At 41.0% G+C, this 16,059-nt stretch overlaps 1 protein-coding gene and 1 non-coding gene across 21 annotated transcripts in view; both read left to right on the top strand.

Moving 5' to 3' along the window:
• The window catches only part of PUM1 (pumilio RNA binding family member 1), a 115,240-nt gene that overhangs the window by 79,745 nt on the left and 19,436 nt on the right, over positions 1 to 16,059 (top strand). For 17 of the 20 annotated variants that reach the window (XM_058678045.1, XM_058677996.1, XM_058678103.1 and 14 more), the window contains 4 exons: positions 1,846 to 1,984; positions 4,031 to 4,174; positions 6,014 to 6,310; positions 7,414 to 7,650. In XM_058678045.1, the coding sequence (XP_058534028.1) occupies positions 1,846 to 1,984; positions 4,031 to 4,174; positions 6,014 to 6,310; positions 7,414 to 7,650 (817 nt within the window). The remainder of the gene's footprint in view (positions 1 to 1,845; positions 1,985 to 4,030; positions 4,175 to 6,013; positions 6,311 to 7,413; positions 7,651 to 16,059) is intronic. The other 3 variants (XM_058678052.1, XM_058678039.1, XM_058678030.1) reach the window with 1 other exon arrangement.
• Positions 2,100 to 2,172, top strand: LOC118760625 (small nucleolar RNA SNORD103/SNORD85). The gene has a single exon (XR_004996890.1). It is a non-coding gene; the product is annotated as a small nucleolar RNA SNORD103/SNORD85 (small nucleolar RNA).

Raw genomic sequence — 16,059 nt, 5'->3', positions numbered from 1 at the left:
AAGATTTATAGGGCCCGGCGGCGTGGCCTAGCGGCTAAAGTCCTCGCCTTGAACGCCCCGGGATCCAATATGGGTGCTGATTCTAATCCCGGTGGCTCCACTTCCCATCCAGCTCCCTGCTTGTGGCCTGGGAAAGCAGTTGAGGACAGCCCAATGAATTGGGACACTGCACCCATGTGGGAGACCCGGAAGAGGTTCCAGGCTCCCGGCATCGGATCGGCGTGCACCGGCCCCGTTGCGGCTCACTTGGGGAGTGAATCATTGGATGGAAGATCTTCCTCTCTGTCTTTCCTCCTCTGTGTATATCTGGCTGTAATAAAATGAATAAATCTTAAAAAAAAACAATTTATATGTGTATTTATTTATTTTTATTGCAAAGTCAGATATGTGTATATATAGAGAGAGAGTGAGAGAGAGAGAGAGAGGAAGATCTTCCGTCTGATGATTCACTTCTCCAAGTGACCACAACTGCTGGAGCTGAGCCAATGCAAAGCCAGGAGCCAGGAGCTTCTTCTACACGGGTGCAGGGTCCCAAGGCTTTGGGCTGTCCTTCACTGATTTCCCAGGGTACAAGCAGGGAGCTGGATGGGAAGTGGGGCTGTTGGTATTACAGACATTGTGCATATGGGATCCTAACAAATCAATAAGATGATTAACTCAAAAGTGTATGGTTAATGGAAGTAGGGATGTTGAGTCAGTTAAGTATTCATTTTTTCTTGTCATTAAAGACAGTGTTGTTCACTTAAACTCGTTTGCTCCTTTTATCTGATTATTGTTTCTTTTTCACACTTTTTTTAAAACGAATAGTACCAAGAATAATTTATACGTAAGTTTTTTTTTTTTAATATTTATTCAGTTTATTATAAAGTCAGATATACAGAGAGGAGGAGAGACAGAGAGGAAGATCTTCCGTCTGATGATTCACTCCCCAAGTGAGCCGCAACGGCCGGTGCGCGCTGATCCGATGCCGGGAACCAGGAACCTCTTCCGGGTTTCCCATGCGGGTACAGGGTCCCAATGCATTGGGCTGTCCTCGACTGCTTTCCCAGGCCACAAGCAGGGAGCTGGATGGGAAGTGGAGCCACCGGGATTAGAACAGGCACCCATATGGGATCCCGGGGCGTTCAAGGCGAGGACTTTAGCCACTAGGCCACGCCGCCGGGCCCTATACGTAAGTTTTTAACCCTGTCTCAATGTTATAAATGTAAAGTGATCTGAGAAGAAATTTTGCAATGCCATGTTATTAAAAACTTTTTAAATTTTGGCTTTGTTCTATCAGTTTTGCGTTTCAACTTGTTTGTGTGTGTGTGTGTATACACACAGTATACACATATGCACAAATACAACTTCTGAAATAGATTTTTCAGATCCTTTAGCATAAAAACAATTCCCAGTAGTTCAGTTAGAATATTTCATTGACTAAAAAAAAAGTAGGTCTTTTATCACTCTTGCATACTTAGCATTTTACATACATTGAACTTGAGTAATATTCACTGTATTTAGTAGCTGAACCTTGATGAGTAGGTAGTGTTTTATAAGAGCACAGATAAGAACCTCATATCCGTATAAAGAGTTTGTAGCTTCTTCTTGTATATAGAGGTGCAGTTTTTTTTTTTTTTTTTTACTTTTTATAAGGGTATTACATTTAACAATAAGAAGGGGAAAACACTATGAAATGTTATTGATGTTCTTAATTGCCTTTTTGCAGTTACAGCTGTAAACCATTATAGGGAAACTGTTTTCTTGCTGTTAAATCTTTGCAAACTGTTCCACCTTGAGCATGACAATCGACTTTAGAAACAGTGAAAAGAAAGCCAGTGACCAGTTTCCCTCCCGCATTCTCAGGTTCTTCGAGGAGGAGCCAGCCAGCGTCCTTTGACCCCAAATCAAAACCAGCAGGGACAGCAAACAGATCCACTCGTGGCAGCTGCAGCAGTGAATTCTGCCCTTGCGTTTGGCCAAGGTCTGGCTGCAGGCATGCCAGGTGAGGCTGCATTGTTGTTCCTAATTCTCCTGGGAGGAGGTTATTTACTTGGTGAGATCACGTTGAGTATTGTTAGGCAGTACTGTCATCTTGTTTGGCTTGCCATGGCTTTGGGACTGGCAAGGATGATAGACACTTGCCCTCACTGAGACTGTCATTTGTTGATGAGAGCAATGTTCTGAGCCAGTCGGGAGTCAAATGTTATTGATATGTGTGTTCAAACAGTGTATAATACATGATTTTTGTTTATTGGTGGACTGTTTTCTTTGGAATAGTTGGAGTTGCTAGCCTAGTCAGTTGAAACTCAAAGGTTTTAGTCTGTGTTTTAAGCATTTTACTTATCTGTTTGGAAGATGTAAGAACACCAGAGACACAGAGAGAGAAATCTTATATTCACTGGTTGATTTACCAAAAGGATTCAACCATGGCAGGGCCAAGCTGAAGCCCTGGCACAGGGATAAGCAGCAGCCAGGAACTCCATCTTGGCCTTGCTCTTGGGCTATTAGGTGCTGCCTTTCTAGGTTTATTAGTGAGAAACTGAATGAGAAGCAAAGCATTTGAGAATCAAACACTTGAGTAGGGGATATTGGTATTGTGTGCTACAGCATGGGCCCCTAAAACTTTAACTTTCTGAACAGTATGATTATGGAAATTTAGGGCATTTTTGTTGGAGCCATACCATACATTTGTAGGGCTTCTCCCATGTCAATAATGGAGATCAGTTTTATGTGAGGTAAAGATATGTCTAAGTGTATGATTTTTTTTTTTTTTTTTTTTTTGCTTGTCCCTTGTGTCTGTGCTTTGCATGGGCATGGATGCCCATTGTTTCATTAACTGATTGATTTGTGACGTCTGTGAATAAATGCTTTATTTTGTTGATTTTATTAGGAAGTCACCTGCAATTTCTCATGGGACTCAGTCTAAAAGTTGAGGAGAGTCCATATCGTCTAGTATTGGAAGATCCTTTCAGTTGAAGCCGGTCTTGGTTTCCCTGCTAGTTTGCGGGATATTTGTCTTTTGATTACTTTGTGAAACATACACACACACAGTGTGCATATATATGAGAAAATATTAGGATTTGTTGTAATCATCTGTACTGACGAAACAGTTGTCAGTACAAGATTAATGGTGATAACCTTAGCTAACATTCTGAAGAGTACAAGCATCCCTATCCCAACTGACCCTTACAATTCCCTTATGGGGGGTTCAGGTATCTTGCTAGGTCCTTGACTTCAAATATCACCAGAATTGTGTGAGGGAGGTGGAATTACTACTGTCCTCACAGAAAGTATTGCACAGCTTTCTCTGGTGAGTTGACAGCACCATTATTCTTACACTTCAGGGCCACTTTTCAGTAGAACAACTGGCACTAGGACCACGGGCGCTGGAATACGGCACGACTCTTCTAAGAGTGTTTATTAAGTGATCCCTAGGCTAGTAGCCTGTACAACATGCATGTGCTGAATTAAGGCATCCTGTCCCCAGCAGGGTGACATGGTGTTCAAGATGGCATGTCTGTTTATTCTGGGGGCTGCCTTTGGCAGCACTTGGCTTCATCATGATGGATGAGTATAGTGCCGTGTGTGTTTTAGAGATAAGCCCAGAAATGTTCCCTTGACCCTGAGGATAAGCAACGCCTGCTGCTTGCTGACTGTACATCATTACAGTTCCCACCTCTGGTTTGTGTTAGTACCTACCTTCATAAGCCAAACTGTAAGCTTCCAAGACACTATTATGCCCTGCCAATGAAGCAGTCTCAGGCCTTTAAAGTAGCTAATTAAAGAATAACACACTGCTTTGTACAATCAAATAGCCCTTACTTGGAGTCTGCTCTGATAGCTGCATCAAGAGTTGCCCTGTTTTCAGTAAAACTTTGTGTACACACACACACACATACACACACATACACACACATTTTCAAATTGGTGAATTGTTTATTTTGGAATTTCATATTTAGTATTTTCTATTGTTGATTGTGGAAACTGAAACCATGGAACATAATGTGTGGGAAGGGGAGTATATTTATATGCTGGCTTGGTTTTTCAGGCTATCCAGTCTTGGCTCCTGCTGCTTACTATGACCAAACTGGTGCCCTTGTGGTGAATGCAGGGGCAAGAAATGGTCTTGGAGCTCCTGTGCGACTTGTAGCTCCTGCCCCCGTCATCATCAGCTCCTCAGCTGCACAGGCAGGTGAGCTTCCTCTAGTGGGCTGCTGTCAGAGCAGTCAAGGATGGGGAGGAGGGGAGGCCGAGGATATTCCTAACGTATGTTAAATATGCCATGTTTGACAGTTCTCAGTATAGCAGTTCTATCTGTAACATAGATTTATTAATTTATTGATTTTAAAAAAGATGTATTTACTTTATGGAAAGTCAAATTCACAGAGAGAAAGAACTTCCATCCTCTGGTTCATTCCCCAATGGCTGCAATTGCTGGAGCTAAGCCAATCCAAAGCCAGGAGCTTCTTTGGGCTATCCTGGAGATGGATACAGGGTCCCAAGGCTTTATGCATCCTTTTCTGCTTTCCCAGGCTATAAGCAGGGAGCTGGATGCTGGATGGGAAGTCAAGAAGCTGAGATATGAACCGGCGCCTATTTGGAATCCCGGTGCATGCATGCAAGGATTTAACCACTAGGCCACTGCACCAGGCTTCTTACCTGTAATATTTCAAAGAGAGAATCAGAAGCAACAAGTGACTGGTGGAATCTGATTATTGAGGATGTGTCTACTGTATGGTTAAAAGCAAATGCTAGCTGGCTCTTCTGAGAACAGAAGAGGTTGGATGACTCACATAAGATGTCATTGTTGGCTGAAAATCAAATGTCATTTCACAGAAACCAAAGTCATTATTTTAAGATAATTTTGCAGATGAAGTTTGTTACATAGCAGGAGATGGGTGGAATAAGTGGGAGAGAGTTATCTCATGTGGCAGAATCATGCCTCTTGTTTGGGGAGTAATATCTATTCACTTTTTCAAATTGGAAGCCATAGAGAGAATATCTAAAATAGAACAGCATGCTAAAATAAAGTTTCAGGCCTGGTTCTAGGGGAAAAAAATTTGTACAATTAGAGATTTGGGGAGGTAGTTGTGTATGATGGTATTTTTTTCCTTAAGATTTATTTATTTATTTTGGAAAGGCAGATATACAGAGAGGAGGAGAGACAGAAAGGAAGATCTTCTGTCAAATGGTTCGCTACCCAAGTGACCACAACAGCTGGAGCTGAGCCAATCTGAAGCCAAGAACCAGGAGCTCCTCCTGGTCTCCCATGCGGGTCCAGGGTCCCAAGGCTTGGGGCCATCCTCGACTGCTTTCCCAGGCCACAAGCAGGGAGCTGGATGGAAAGCAGGGCCACGGGGATTAGAACCGGCTCGCATATAGGATCCCCGGTGCGTGCAAGGCAAGGACTTTAACCACTACACTATTGTGCAGGGCCCTGATGGGTATTTTTGATGTTTGTTTCCTTTTAAATCGGACTCTTTAAAGCTACCAGCATTGTGAACTTAGCCAAGTGACACGTTGTGTTAAAATTGAAAGCAAAAATAAAAACTAGAACTTTTAGATGTAAGGGTCAAAGACAGATTTAGGCAATTCTTTACAAGCTTTTATCTGCCTTAAAAAGGTAGCATTAAGACTTGGTGTAGTAGCCTAGTGGCCAAAGTCCTCACCTTGCATGCACCAGGATCCCATATGGGCTTTGATTCTAATCCTGTCTGCCTGCTTCCCATCTAGCTCCCTGCTTGTGGCCTGGGAAGGCAGTGGAGGATGGTCCAAAGCCTTGGGCTCCTGCATCCGTGTCGTAGACCCAGAAGAAGCTTCTAGCTCCTGGCTTCAGATTGACTCAGCTCCAGCCGTTTTGGCCATTTGGAGAAGTGAAGATGGAAGATCTTCCTCTTTGTTTCTTGTCCTCTATATCTGAGTTTCCTATATAAATTAATTAGTAGTAAAAGATTTTATTTAAAATGATACAAATATGGTTTGGGCTTGTGAACAGTTCGTTTCATAGCCAAATGGTTTGCTTTATTCCTAGCTGTTGCAGCAGCTGCAGCTTCAGCCAATGGAGCAGCTGGTGGTCTTGCTGGAACAACAAATGGACCATTTCGCCCTTTAGGAACTCAGCAACCTCAGCCCCAGCCCCAGCAGCAGCCCAATAGCAACCTGGCATCCAGCTCTTTCTATGGCAACAACTCGCTGAGCAGCAATTCACAGAGCAGCTCCCTCTTCTCCCAGGGCTCTGCCCAGCCTGCGAACACATCTTTGGGATTTGGAAGTAGCAGTTCTCTCGGTGCCACCCTGGGATCAGCACTTGGAGGGTTTGGAACAGCAGGTAGAAATCAGACTCAATGCTGTTAAAAATGAATTTTAATTATTTTTGGCAGTCTTTCTCAAGTACTGATAATGCATGCATGGAACCCCGGAAAAATACCACAGGCAGCTATGATCTGACCCCTGTGGAAATTCAGCCATCCTCCCCGCAATCTTTTGAAACAATGGGCTATTGAAGTTATGCATTTGGGGCTTATTTCAAATCCATGCTCATGCTATTACTTATTTATACTCATGTTGTTGATTGATTTTAGGGATTTGAAAATTGGGGGAGATTGTGCAGGCATTGGGAACAATGTGGAGGCAATTGTAGAAAGGTGGATGTTAAAAATAGAGGGACGATGGATACCCAAGATCACAGGGCTGAGTACTCCACATTTGTGACTGAATTGAGTGCTTGGCTTGCATTCCTTTAAGAGTCAGTTTTCTCCTGTCTTCTAAGCAGTTAATTAAAGCAGACCTCATGGAATATTGGACGGGTAGATAATGATTAGACCAAGGATATTTTAGATCTTTGGGGGAAACCAAAAACAGGTGTGTAGTACAATGAATAGTGGGATGATTGTAGTAGTTGCAAAACTATATGATCTCAAAACAGGTTACATCTGAGAAGCAAGTATGTTAATTAGAATTAAGGTTAGCAGTTACTCTTGATTGATTCTACTGAGAAAGCAGGCATTCATATATGTAAGTCTTGTAGTGGGGCAAAACCCCATTTACAGTCTTTTTTCTATATTCCGTTTTTCTACTAGAACCTTTGGATTGATGAAAGGCATTCTTTCTAGTCCATTTTCTTTCACCTTTTTCATAGCTTATGTGGCCGTCTGAGCTTTTTAGCCCGCCCCTTTCCCGTAATAAGTAGACACCAAGGAAGGTAAATTGGGCATACGTGTGATGGTTTGAACAAAAGTTTCATGTTAATCTGAGCCATGTCCTCTTTATTACTTTTCTGCCCCTAGAACTGCTACATGAACAGTTAGGCTGTCTCTGCTGACAAATTTGCGGTGGTAAGGAGTCTGGATCAAAGTGTTAGGAACAGGTCACTGGGCTTGTTCTTCGAAGAACAGGCCTGTTCTTATCTGCATTGTTTTAATTCCATTTTAGTTGCAAACTCCAACACTGGCAGTGGCTCCCGCCGTGACTCCCTGACTGGCAGCAGTGACCTTTATAAGAGGACATCGAGCAGCTTGACCCCCATTGGACACAGTTTTTATAACGGCCTTAGCTTTTCCTCCTCTCCTGGACCCGTGGGCATGCCTCTCCCTAGTCAGGGACCAGGACATTCACAGACACCACCTCCTTCCCTCTCTTCACATGGATCCTCTTCAAGCTTAAACCTGGGTAAGAACCATTACTCTAACACCACCTTGAACTCTAGAACTCTCTTGCCAGTGATGACATTATAATTACTTGGCATAAGCAAAGGACTGTCCCTTTATCCTAGCTGAGTCCTGGCTGCTCTGTGCCTTCCACATGTTATTTAGGCTGTACCAACAGATAGTATAGCAATTTTGGATTTATTCAATTTTGGGTATAAACTCTATATACCCTGTGTATTCACATCAGCTTTAGCATGAACATTTGTTCTGTGGCTACTTGTGAGAGTCTTACATTACAAACACAGTACAGGTTCATCTCAGTACAAATGGAAAACACAAAGACACAGCAAAATAATCTCTTAAATGACACCACAATTAATATTTTGCCTTATTTATTTTCAGATTCTCCCTCCCCTGTGTATAGTTACATTTGCATTTTATGTTAAAATGCTTTATTAAGTAAAGCATTTTATTTGAGCTATTTTGCCAGATTCTTAAATAAGTATTACTGTGTTCTTAACTATACAATGTGCTTATGATAGATGTATACTTTTCTATTTGAGTTGTTTTATGTATTTTTTTGTTTGTTTGTTTTTGTAAGTTACCATCTAGATTGGGCTGAGGAACATCTGTCCTGTGGGTGTGGCTGCAACCACAGGCAGGACTTGAAATTCAGTAAATCTATAGCGGGCTAGTTTTTAAACTGCTAAGTTTATATGATGTACAAATGGTGCTATAAATATCCAGTTTGTCCTTGGCATTGAAAGAAAAAAAAAATCTACACTCCTTTCTAGATTCTAGAACATGGGGAAGAGAGAAAATGATCCCAAACTGCAAGTTTTAAGAAAGGAAAAAATTCTGTTAGTATTTTGCATGGCAAATCTTTAGATCTTGTACAAGATAGAGGGGTATGTATTATCCCAGAGATAACGATGTCCACTGCCTTTTCTCCATTGTATGAATTATAAATCCAAGTATAAATTTCAAAGGACGAATTTGTTTCCCAGGTGGTAGCAGTAGAGTGACTAGCCTAGCTAGTAAGTGGTGGTTGCTGTTAAAATAGTGGCAGTAGTTACAGTTGTTCTGCATCAGAACTGTCCTGGACAAGTCAGCATGACTGGCCGCTTCATCTAGCAAGTTCTAGTTCACAACAGCATATTTGAACAGAATAGGATACCTTAGTTGGAAAACATAAAGACTGCGAAATGGTCTTTAGTGGTTAGATGAGACGTCTGAAGTGGTTAGCTCAGTAGTTACTCTAGAAGTGAGAGTAGTATTCCTGAGTTTGAAAGAGTTGAATTACCACGCAAAACTCTGTGTGTGTGTGTGTGTGCGCGCATGTGTGTGAGTGAGTGCATGTGTTTGTATTCAGTGTTATATACAATGAGAAGTATAGTCTCAGGTTATAGATAGATGTTAATTACAAAAATTGTAGGGACATTTCTTACAAGTAGGTTCATGTTGAATGAAGAAAGGAGTAAGGTATATTACAAAACAATGTTTGGAAATGGCTTAAGCCCTGGCTTTAAAGAGTGGTCAATAAAAGTAATCCCAGATTGATATTGAAAACAGAAAGAAGGCCTGACTCACTGGGGGTTACCTGCTGGTGGTACTGGATTCCCATATACACATTTCTAGAGGATGTAGGGATTAAGCCTGTGTTATTAATGTGAGGAAAACATATCTCAATACGTAATATTTTCCTTAGCATTTTAGAATCAAGCTGTTTTTTATGGTAAGGCGTAAAAATTTCAATGTGTATACAACCACACAGTGTGCCCAATTTATCTTTTGAATCAGCACATTATCAGACCTAGAGATACTACTTGTTAATATTTTGGCTTAATCATTTGCATTATCATGTCATAGTCAATAAAGTAAACCTTCAAAAACTTCTTGTAAAGAGCTAAACAGTGTTTAGGTGTTCGCCCACAAATTACAGTGAATTTTCAACTTTGTCGATGTACGAAAGCAGTCACAGACAACATGTAAATGAATGAGTATGCACTTGTCTTTCAGTGAGCAGGATCTGTCCTTCAGTTATTTCTTCAGCTGCTGAGCAAATTGCTGTGGCTCTTGTTGTGTGGAAACCCAGTTGGACATGTTATATAAGGGGCTTATGCCTCTTTCTAGTATACGAATAATTGAAACACTTTGTAATGCTTTTTCCTTATTAATTCATACTAGCAGTTATTTTCTGCTTATGTCTTGTTTTAATGTCTTTTGCTAATTTCCCAGTTTTATGCCTAATATGTCTAATAAAAAATTCACCTTAAATTATTTTTTTCGTCTGCATTGGACTTTATGATAGTATCCATGCAGGGATCCTAAATATGTTTTGGTGCAAGAAATATACCATGTCCTTACCAAGTATCTTTGTATTACATGTAATATAGCTTCTGTAATTAGATACTACTCCGCTGCTCTGCAGCCAGGAGCAGCCATCCTATTTTGTATTCATTGTGTTGAATGATCTAGTCCATGAGAACTTCGTGTGGTATAATGAATCTTCTAATACCACACAGCTTATTAGTATTTGAACATGCATACTAGCCCTATAGCTTTTTAGTTTCAGCATGGGCATTTTCCCTTCAAATTATCACACTTTCTGCAAGTAGTCAGATGTGGCTTTTGTTTTTGTTTTTCTTTGTTTGTTAGTTTTAGATTTTGTTTTTATTATTTGAAAGTCAGATTTACAGAGAGAAAGATCTTCTGTTGGATGATTCACTCCCCAAGCAGCTGCAAGTACTAGAGCTAAGCCATTCCAAAGTCAGAAGTCGGGAGCTTCTTCAGGGTCTCCCATGTGGGTACAGGTTGCCAAGGCTCTGGGCCATCCTTGACTGCTTTCCCAGGCCACAAGCAGGGAGCTGGACGGGAAGTGGAACAGCCGGGATTAGACTTGTACCCATATGGGATCCCAGTGTATGCAATGCGACTGCTTTAGTCATTAGGTTACTGCGCCAGGCAGTCAGATATGTTTTTAAAAAAAAAGTATTTTAAAAGCAGTGAGTGACCTGCCTAATAATTTGTACTATTCTTCTTTCACCAGTTGCTTACTTGTGTGCTGGTTAGTGATTCTTCAGTGACTTCCCGTTACCAGTTGTTTAAATTCCAGACTCTGGGTGAGGTTAGATTGATTGGATTATATTTTACTTGTTCTTACTATTCAGTGAGGTTTAGTGATTTTTTGATTTGTGTAGCCATTTTTCATAGATCCATTTTAGAATATTTTTATCCTTCAATAATTTTTCTCATGGGCTTGTAGCCCATGTCAGATATAATCTAGTTTCTGTCTGTAAATTTGCATGTCTGGATACTAGCCAGTACAATGTGGGCTCTCTGCATGTTTTAGAGATGCATCTATGATGTATCATGTATTAGTACTTTTTTGTTGTTTATAAAAATGCTACATTAGTTAACACATTTTTTGGCTGTGCAGAATAATGGTGCTGTGAACATTTTCATAAACATCCTACTTTGTAGAATGGCTACATTGTGCACTGCTTTCCTGTTTCACTTTTTGGGAATCCATTAGGCTGTTTTATAGATTGGAGCACCGTTTTACATTGCTTCCACCAGGGTCTGAGGATTCTAGTTCTCTTCCTCAAAAACATTTCCTGGGTTTGTCTTACTGAGTATAGTTTTTCTTGTGGGCATGAAATGGTTTCTAGTTGTGATTTTATTATCTGTTTTCCTGATGATTATTGATGTAGAGCATTTTTCCATGTGCTTTCGAACCATTTGTGTATACATTTGAAATGTCTGCTTGTAGTTTTTGCTCATTTCATCATTTTAATTGCTGTGTGGTTATTAAGGTTTCAGAGTTTTTGCATTTGTTAGATGCAAGTCTGTTATCAGATATATGATGTATGTGTATTTTCCTCCTGGTCTGCTTTTCGTTTCTTACTTTTTTTTTTTTTAAAGATTTATTCATTTTATTACAACCAGATATACAGAGAGGAGGAGAGACAGAGAGGAAGATCTTCCATCCGATGATTCACTCCCCAAATGAGCCGCAACGGGGCGATGCGCGCCGATCCGATGCCGGGAACCAGGAACCTCTTCCTCCGGGTCTCCCACGCGGGTGCAGTGTCCCAATGCATTGGGCCATCCTCGACTGCTTTCCCAGGCCACAAGCAGGGAGCTGGATGGGAAGTGGAGCTGCCGGGATTAGAACAGGCGCCCATATGGGATCCTGGGGTGTTCAAGGCGAGGACTTTAGCTGCTAGGCTTTCTTACTTATTTTTTAAAGTAAGACCTCTTCTGTTTTCTGGGTCATCCTGTAAATGATCACAGTAGTTGGGGGCTGTTCTGGGTCTCAGGCACCCTGTCCTTGGACCAGCTTCTTATGGCTTCCTTGGCATGAGCAGAGAGCTAGGATGGAGGCTGAGCAGCATCACAAGGGATGTGTTAAATTAGTGTGGCACACCACCAGCCGCTATTTTTTCATTATTAGAATAACATTTTTAAAATATAGTCATTTTAAATTTCAGTGAGCTCTTGCTTGTTACACTGCCAGAATAGTATCTGAGAAATGTTTACTTAATTTAGGTCTTGAAGATTGCTTTTCTTTTTTTGTATTTTATATTTTAAAATGTATCTAGTTTTATTGGAAAGGAACATTTGCTGAAAGAAGGAGAAACAGAGATTTTCCATGGATTAGTTCTCTCCCCAAATGGCTGCAACGGCCAGAACTAAGCCTTTTTTTCCTTTTATTATTTTTATGAAGATTTACTAATTTATTTATTTGAAAGAGTTACAGAGAGAGAGAAGGACAAGTAGGGAGACAGATATCTCCATTCTCTGCTGCATTCCATAAATGGCCACAATGAGTGGGCTGGGCCAGTGTTGGAGTTAGGATCTTGCTCCATCTTTTTCTGCCTCTTAACAGTGGGTGCTGAGCCGAACTGAAGCGAGGATCTTCTTCCAGGTCTCCCATGCGGGTGCAGGGTCCCAAGGCTTTGGACCGTTCTTGACTGATTTCCCAGACCACAAGCAGAGAGCTGGATGGGAAGTGGGGCTGCTGGATTTAGAAGTGTTGCCCGTGTGGCATCCTGGTAGACATAAAGAGACTTTAGCCATGTTCGTTGTTTGTTGTTGTTGTAGTACAGGGCCCTGCATGATAGCGTAGCAGTTAAAGTCCTCTCCTTGAACGCACTGGGATCCCATATGGGTGCCGATTCTAATCCTGGGGGCCCCGCTTCCCATCCAGCTCCCTGCCTGTGGCCTGGGAATGCAGTTGAGCATGACCCAAAGCTTTGGAACCCTGCACCCATGTTATAGACCCGGAGGAGACTCCTGGTTCCTAGGTTCGGATTGGTTCAGCTCCAGCTGTGGCGGGCGCTTGGGGGTTGAACCATTGGACAGAAAATCTTCCTTTCTGTCTCTCCTCATCTGTGTATCTGCCTTTCCAATAAAAATAAAATAAATCTTAAAAAATAGTGTTGTAGCGCAGCTAAAAACAAGCTCAGAAGATTAAAATCTGTCCAGAACAAAAGAATGCCAGGAGTTAACCCATCTTTCTGAAATTTGCTTCGTCCCTTTTAAATTATATATGTCTATTCTTTTATGGAAAATAAAGTTCATACACAGTATCTGTCCTTTACTACATTTAAGCAAGAATTTTGAAGTTACTAGTGTAGGATCTGTATTGATTTAAGATTGTCAGTCGTGTGTGTGTCTACAGATGGTTTCCTGTTCAAACCCAAAATGTAGTATTTGTGAGTTTTAACCTGATTTTGTGATGGAGACTTATCATTAAAGTGACCATGTTGAGTTTACATTCTCTAACTGTGCGCTAAGAACAGAAATTGGGTTTATTTAAACTGAGAGATACCTTGGGTTGGCATTAGCATTCAGGGTGGGAAGAACTCGCTTCAAGACATTTTCATGAACACTTTGCCTCTGCCTGTATTATATACCGAGATGGGTGTTAGGAACCTTAGGAATTTTTTTCCTTGTTAAGATTTATTTACTCTTATTGGAAAGGCAAATTTACAGAAAAGGAGAGACAGAGAAAATAATCTTCCATCTGCTGCTTCACTCTCCAAAGGGCTGCAATGGGTGTTAATAATCTGATCTGATATGGGGGCTTTCTTGGCACAAGGGACTAAGTATTTGGACCGTCCTTTACTGCTTTGCAAGGCCATAAGCAGGGAGGTGGATCAGAAGTGGAGCAGCCTGGACACAAACCAGCATCCATGTGGGAGTTGTTGCTTACAGTTAGAGGATTAGTCAGTTGAGGCTGTTGTGCTGGCTACAGAAATTTTTCTTTGAAGGAAAAAGAGGTAGGGTTTTTGCCTGTTAATCCATCTATTAGATCTTGGAAAAGCAGGTGGGCATACTACATAACGAGGGAATAGAAACTCAGGTGATCACTTGGAGAACATTCCTACTTATTTTGTGTAACAGTGGAGTGCATATTAAAACAATTGATACATTATTTCTGTGGAAAGATGTTACAGGCGACGTTGAAGCTATCACGTTGAAGCTATCATAATACTGTGTTAAATAGTGAAATCTTTTTCTTTGAGGCCTATAATTTAGTATGTGGGAAATTTTCCTTCTTATAATAAAAGGAGTATGTGTGTGAGAGAGAGAGATTGGGATCATTGGTGGAGGGAAGGTGCATGTACCTGTGTATGTCTGTCTGGCATCCACTAGAGTTATTAAGAATTGGACGGCAGACGTAGAACTTTTAATTGTAGACATATCCATTATTCTTGTCAGTCCTTTATGTTTGTAGATTGTTCGTTGTGTTTTTAGTTATAGAAACAGAAACCTGCAGTTAGTTCAGACTGCGTTCATGTATTAGCTCATATGAATAGAGGTTCAACTATAACAGTAGGGCAGTTTTTAGGATTGGTTTGTCCCATCATTCATCATTGTCACCAGTGATCAGGCTACCTTCTAGTGTATCTTACGGTTTGGTCATTGGGCAAAGTTTTGTGGTGCTTTTAGCTACTCCTTTCCTAAGAATGTTTGTTACTTTCACCATTCTCTCCACTCTCTTGCTGATCTGCCTTAATTATTAAAGATTTATTTCTTTATTTGAAAGGCATAAGTATTGAGGAGAGGTAGAGATCTATCTGCCCCCATTTTGAGCAGTGCTAGTCCAAAGTCAGGAGTTTGTTCCAGTACTCCAGGAATTGGAAGTAGAGCAGCTAGGACTTGAACACACACATGGGATGTGAGTGCCACAACGGCCGCTTTACTGTTATACCAGTGCTGGGCACTGATCTGCCTTTTTGTCTGCTCTTTGCCTATTTAAAGTCTCTGACAGGAAAGAATTATCTCTAAGATGGAGTAAAGAAAAATACATAGCTAAGTCTGAATATGTGTCTGAACATTTTAAGATCTCATCTTGAGGGTCTGAAGTGGCATTCTAAATTCTGGTCTTAGTAGTTTTGAGTTTTTATAGGAACAATTTTTTCTAGGAGTGTGTCTTCCTTCTCTGCCTTCATTTCCTGTTACATAAATGCAGATTAAAAACTTCCCAAAATGGCAGCAGTAATCCTGGAGTGTGTGTGTGTGAAAAATTTATGGCATGTAGCTGCTCATAGGGCAAGTACTCTGTAGCTGCTTCATAGATTTTATCACTGGGTCATTTTCTTGCGGTTCCATCACTCGCATTGAGATCGAAGCTTTTGAAGCTGAACCCTGGACTTCCTTGGAGAAATCTAAGCCAGTTATTTTTATATACATACCTACCACTAAACTTCAGCCAGGCCTTTGTTGACGCCCAGGATGAAGTTAGCAGGCATTTGGTTGAGCGGGACTTTGCTCTTTTGTTCAGAATTGTGTTTATCTACTCTTTGTGGTTTGTGTGGTGTTTCCCACCTACTTTGCTTTTCAGTTTAAAAGTAGTAGGGGAAAAATAACCCATCAAATGCATCATATTGTTTTTTTTTTAATGCACACTGGAACTTTAGAAATTATTGAAATTCTACTCATTGGATAAGCTTTTGGTTTTCTCTGTGTTTTGTCAGTCCAGGGACTGAGTTATTTCTTTGTCACAAATCAGGGTAGCAGTATCAGTGGCTTAAAGGTTGTTGTTACTGCAGTCATTTGAGGCTTCAAGTACTTAGCACCAGTAAAGAGCTTACCTATTCATGATGAAGAACTTGAAAACCTTCCATTTTAAAGTGGATTTTTTTTTCCCCTGAAAGTGCTTATGTCTAATCCTTGACTTTGGCATCTTAGTGAGTTTCAAATTTCTATTTAGTGCCCAAGACATTGCTTCAAAAAGAGCTTTCAGAAGGGTGTCCTGTAGATAGAAAAGGATCTGCATTCCCCTGTCCTTCAGGATGGCTTTCAGGTGGGAGTGGACAAGTCTCCCTAGAGCTCTCTGTGGAGAGCCACTGCTGCCTCAGGGCGTTTTCTGAGTGCTGCTTTCTGAGTACTCCTTACTGGTGTTAGGTGCTGGGCTCAC

This window comes from Ochotona princeps, chromosome 2 (assembly GCF_030435755.1).
Source record: "Ochotona princeps isolate mOchPri1 chromosome 2, mOchPri1.hap1, whole genome shotgun sequence".
In the NCBI taxonomy this organism is placed as follows: domain Eukaryota; kingdom Metazoa; phylum Chordata; class Mammalia; order Lagomorpha; family Ochotonidae; genus Ochotona; species Ochotona princeps.
The sequence above is the reverse complement of the archived record's forward strand: the minus strand, read 5'-3'. Positions and strand labels throughout refer to the sequence as shown.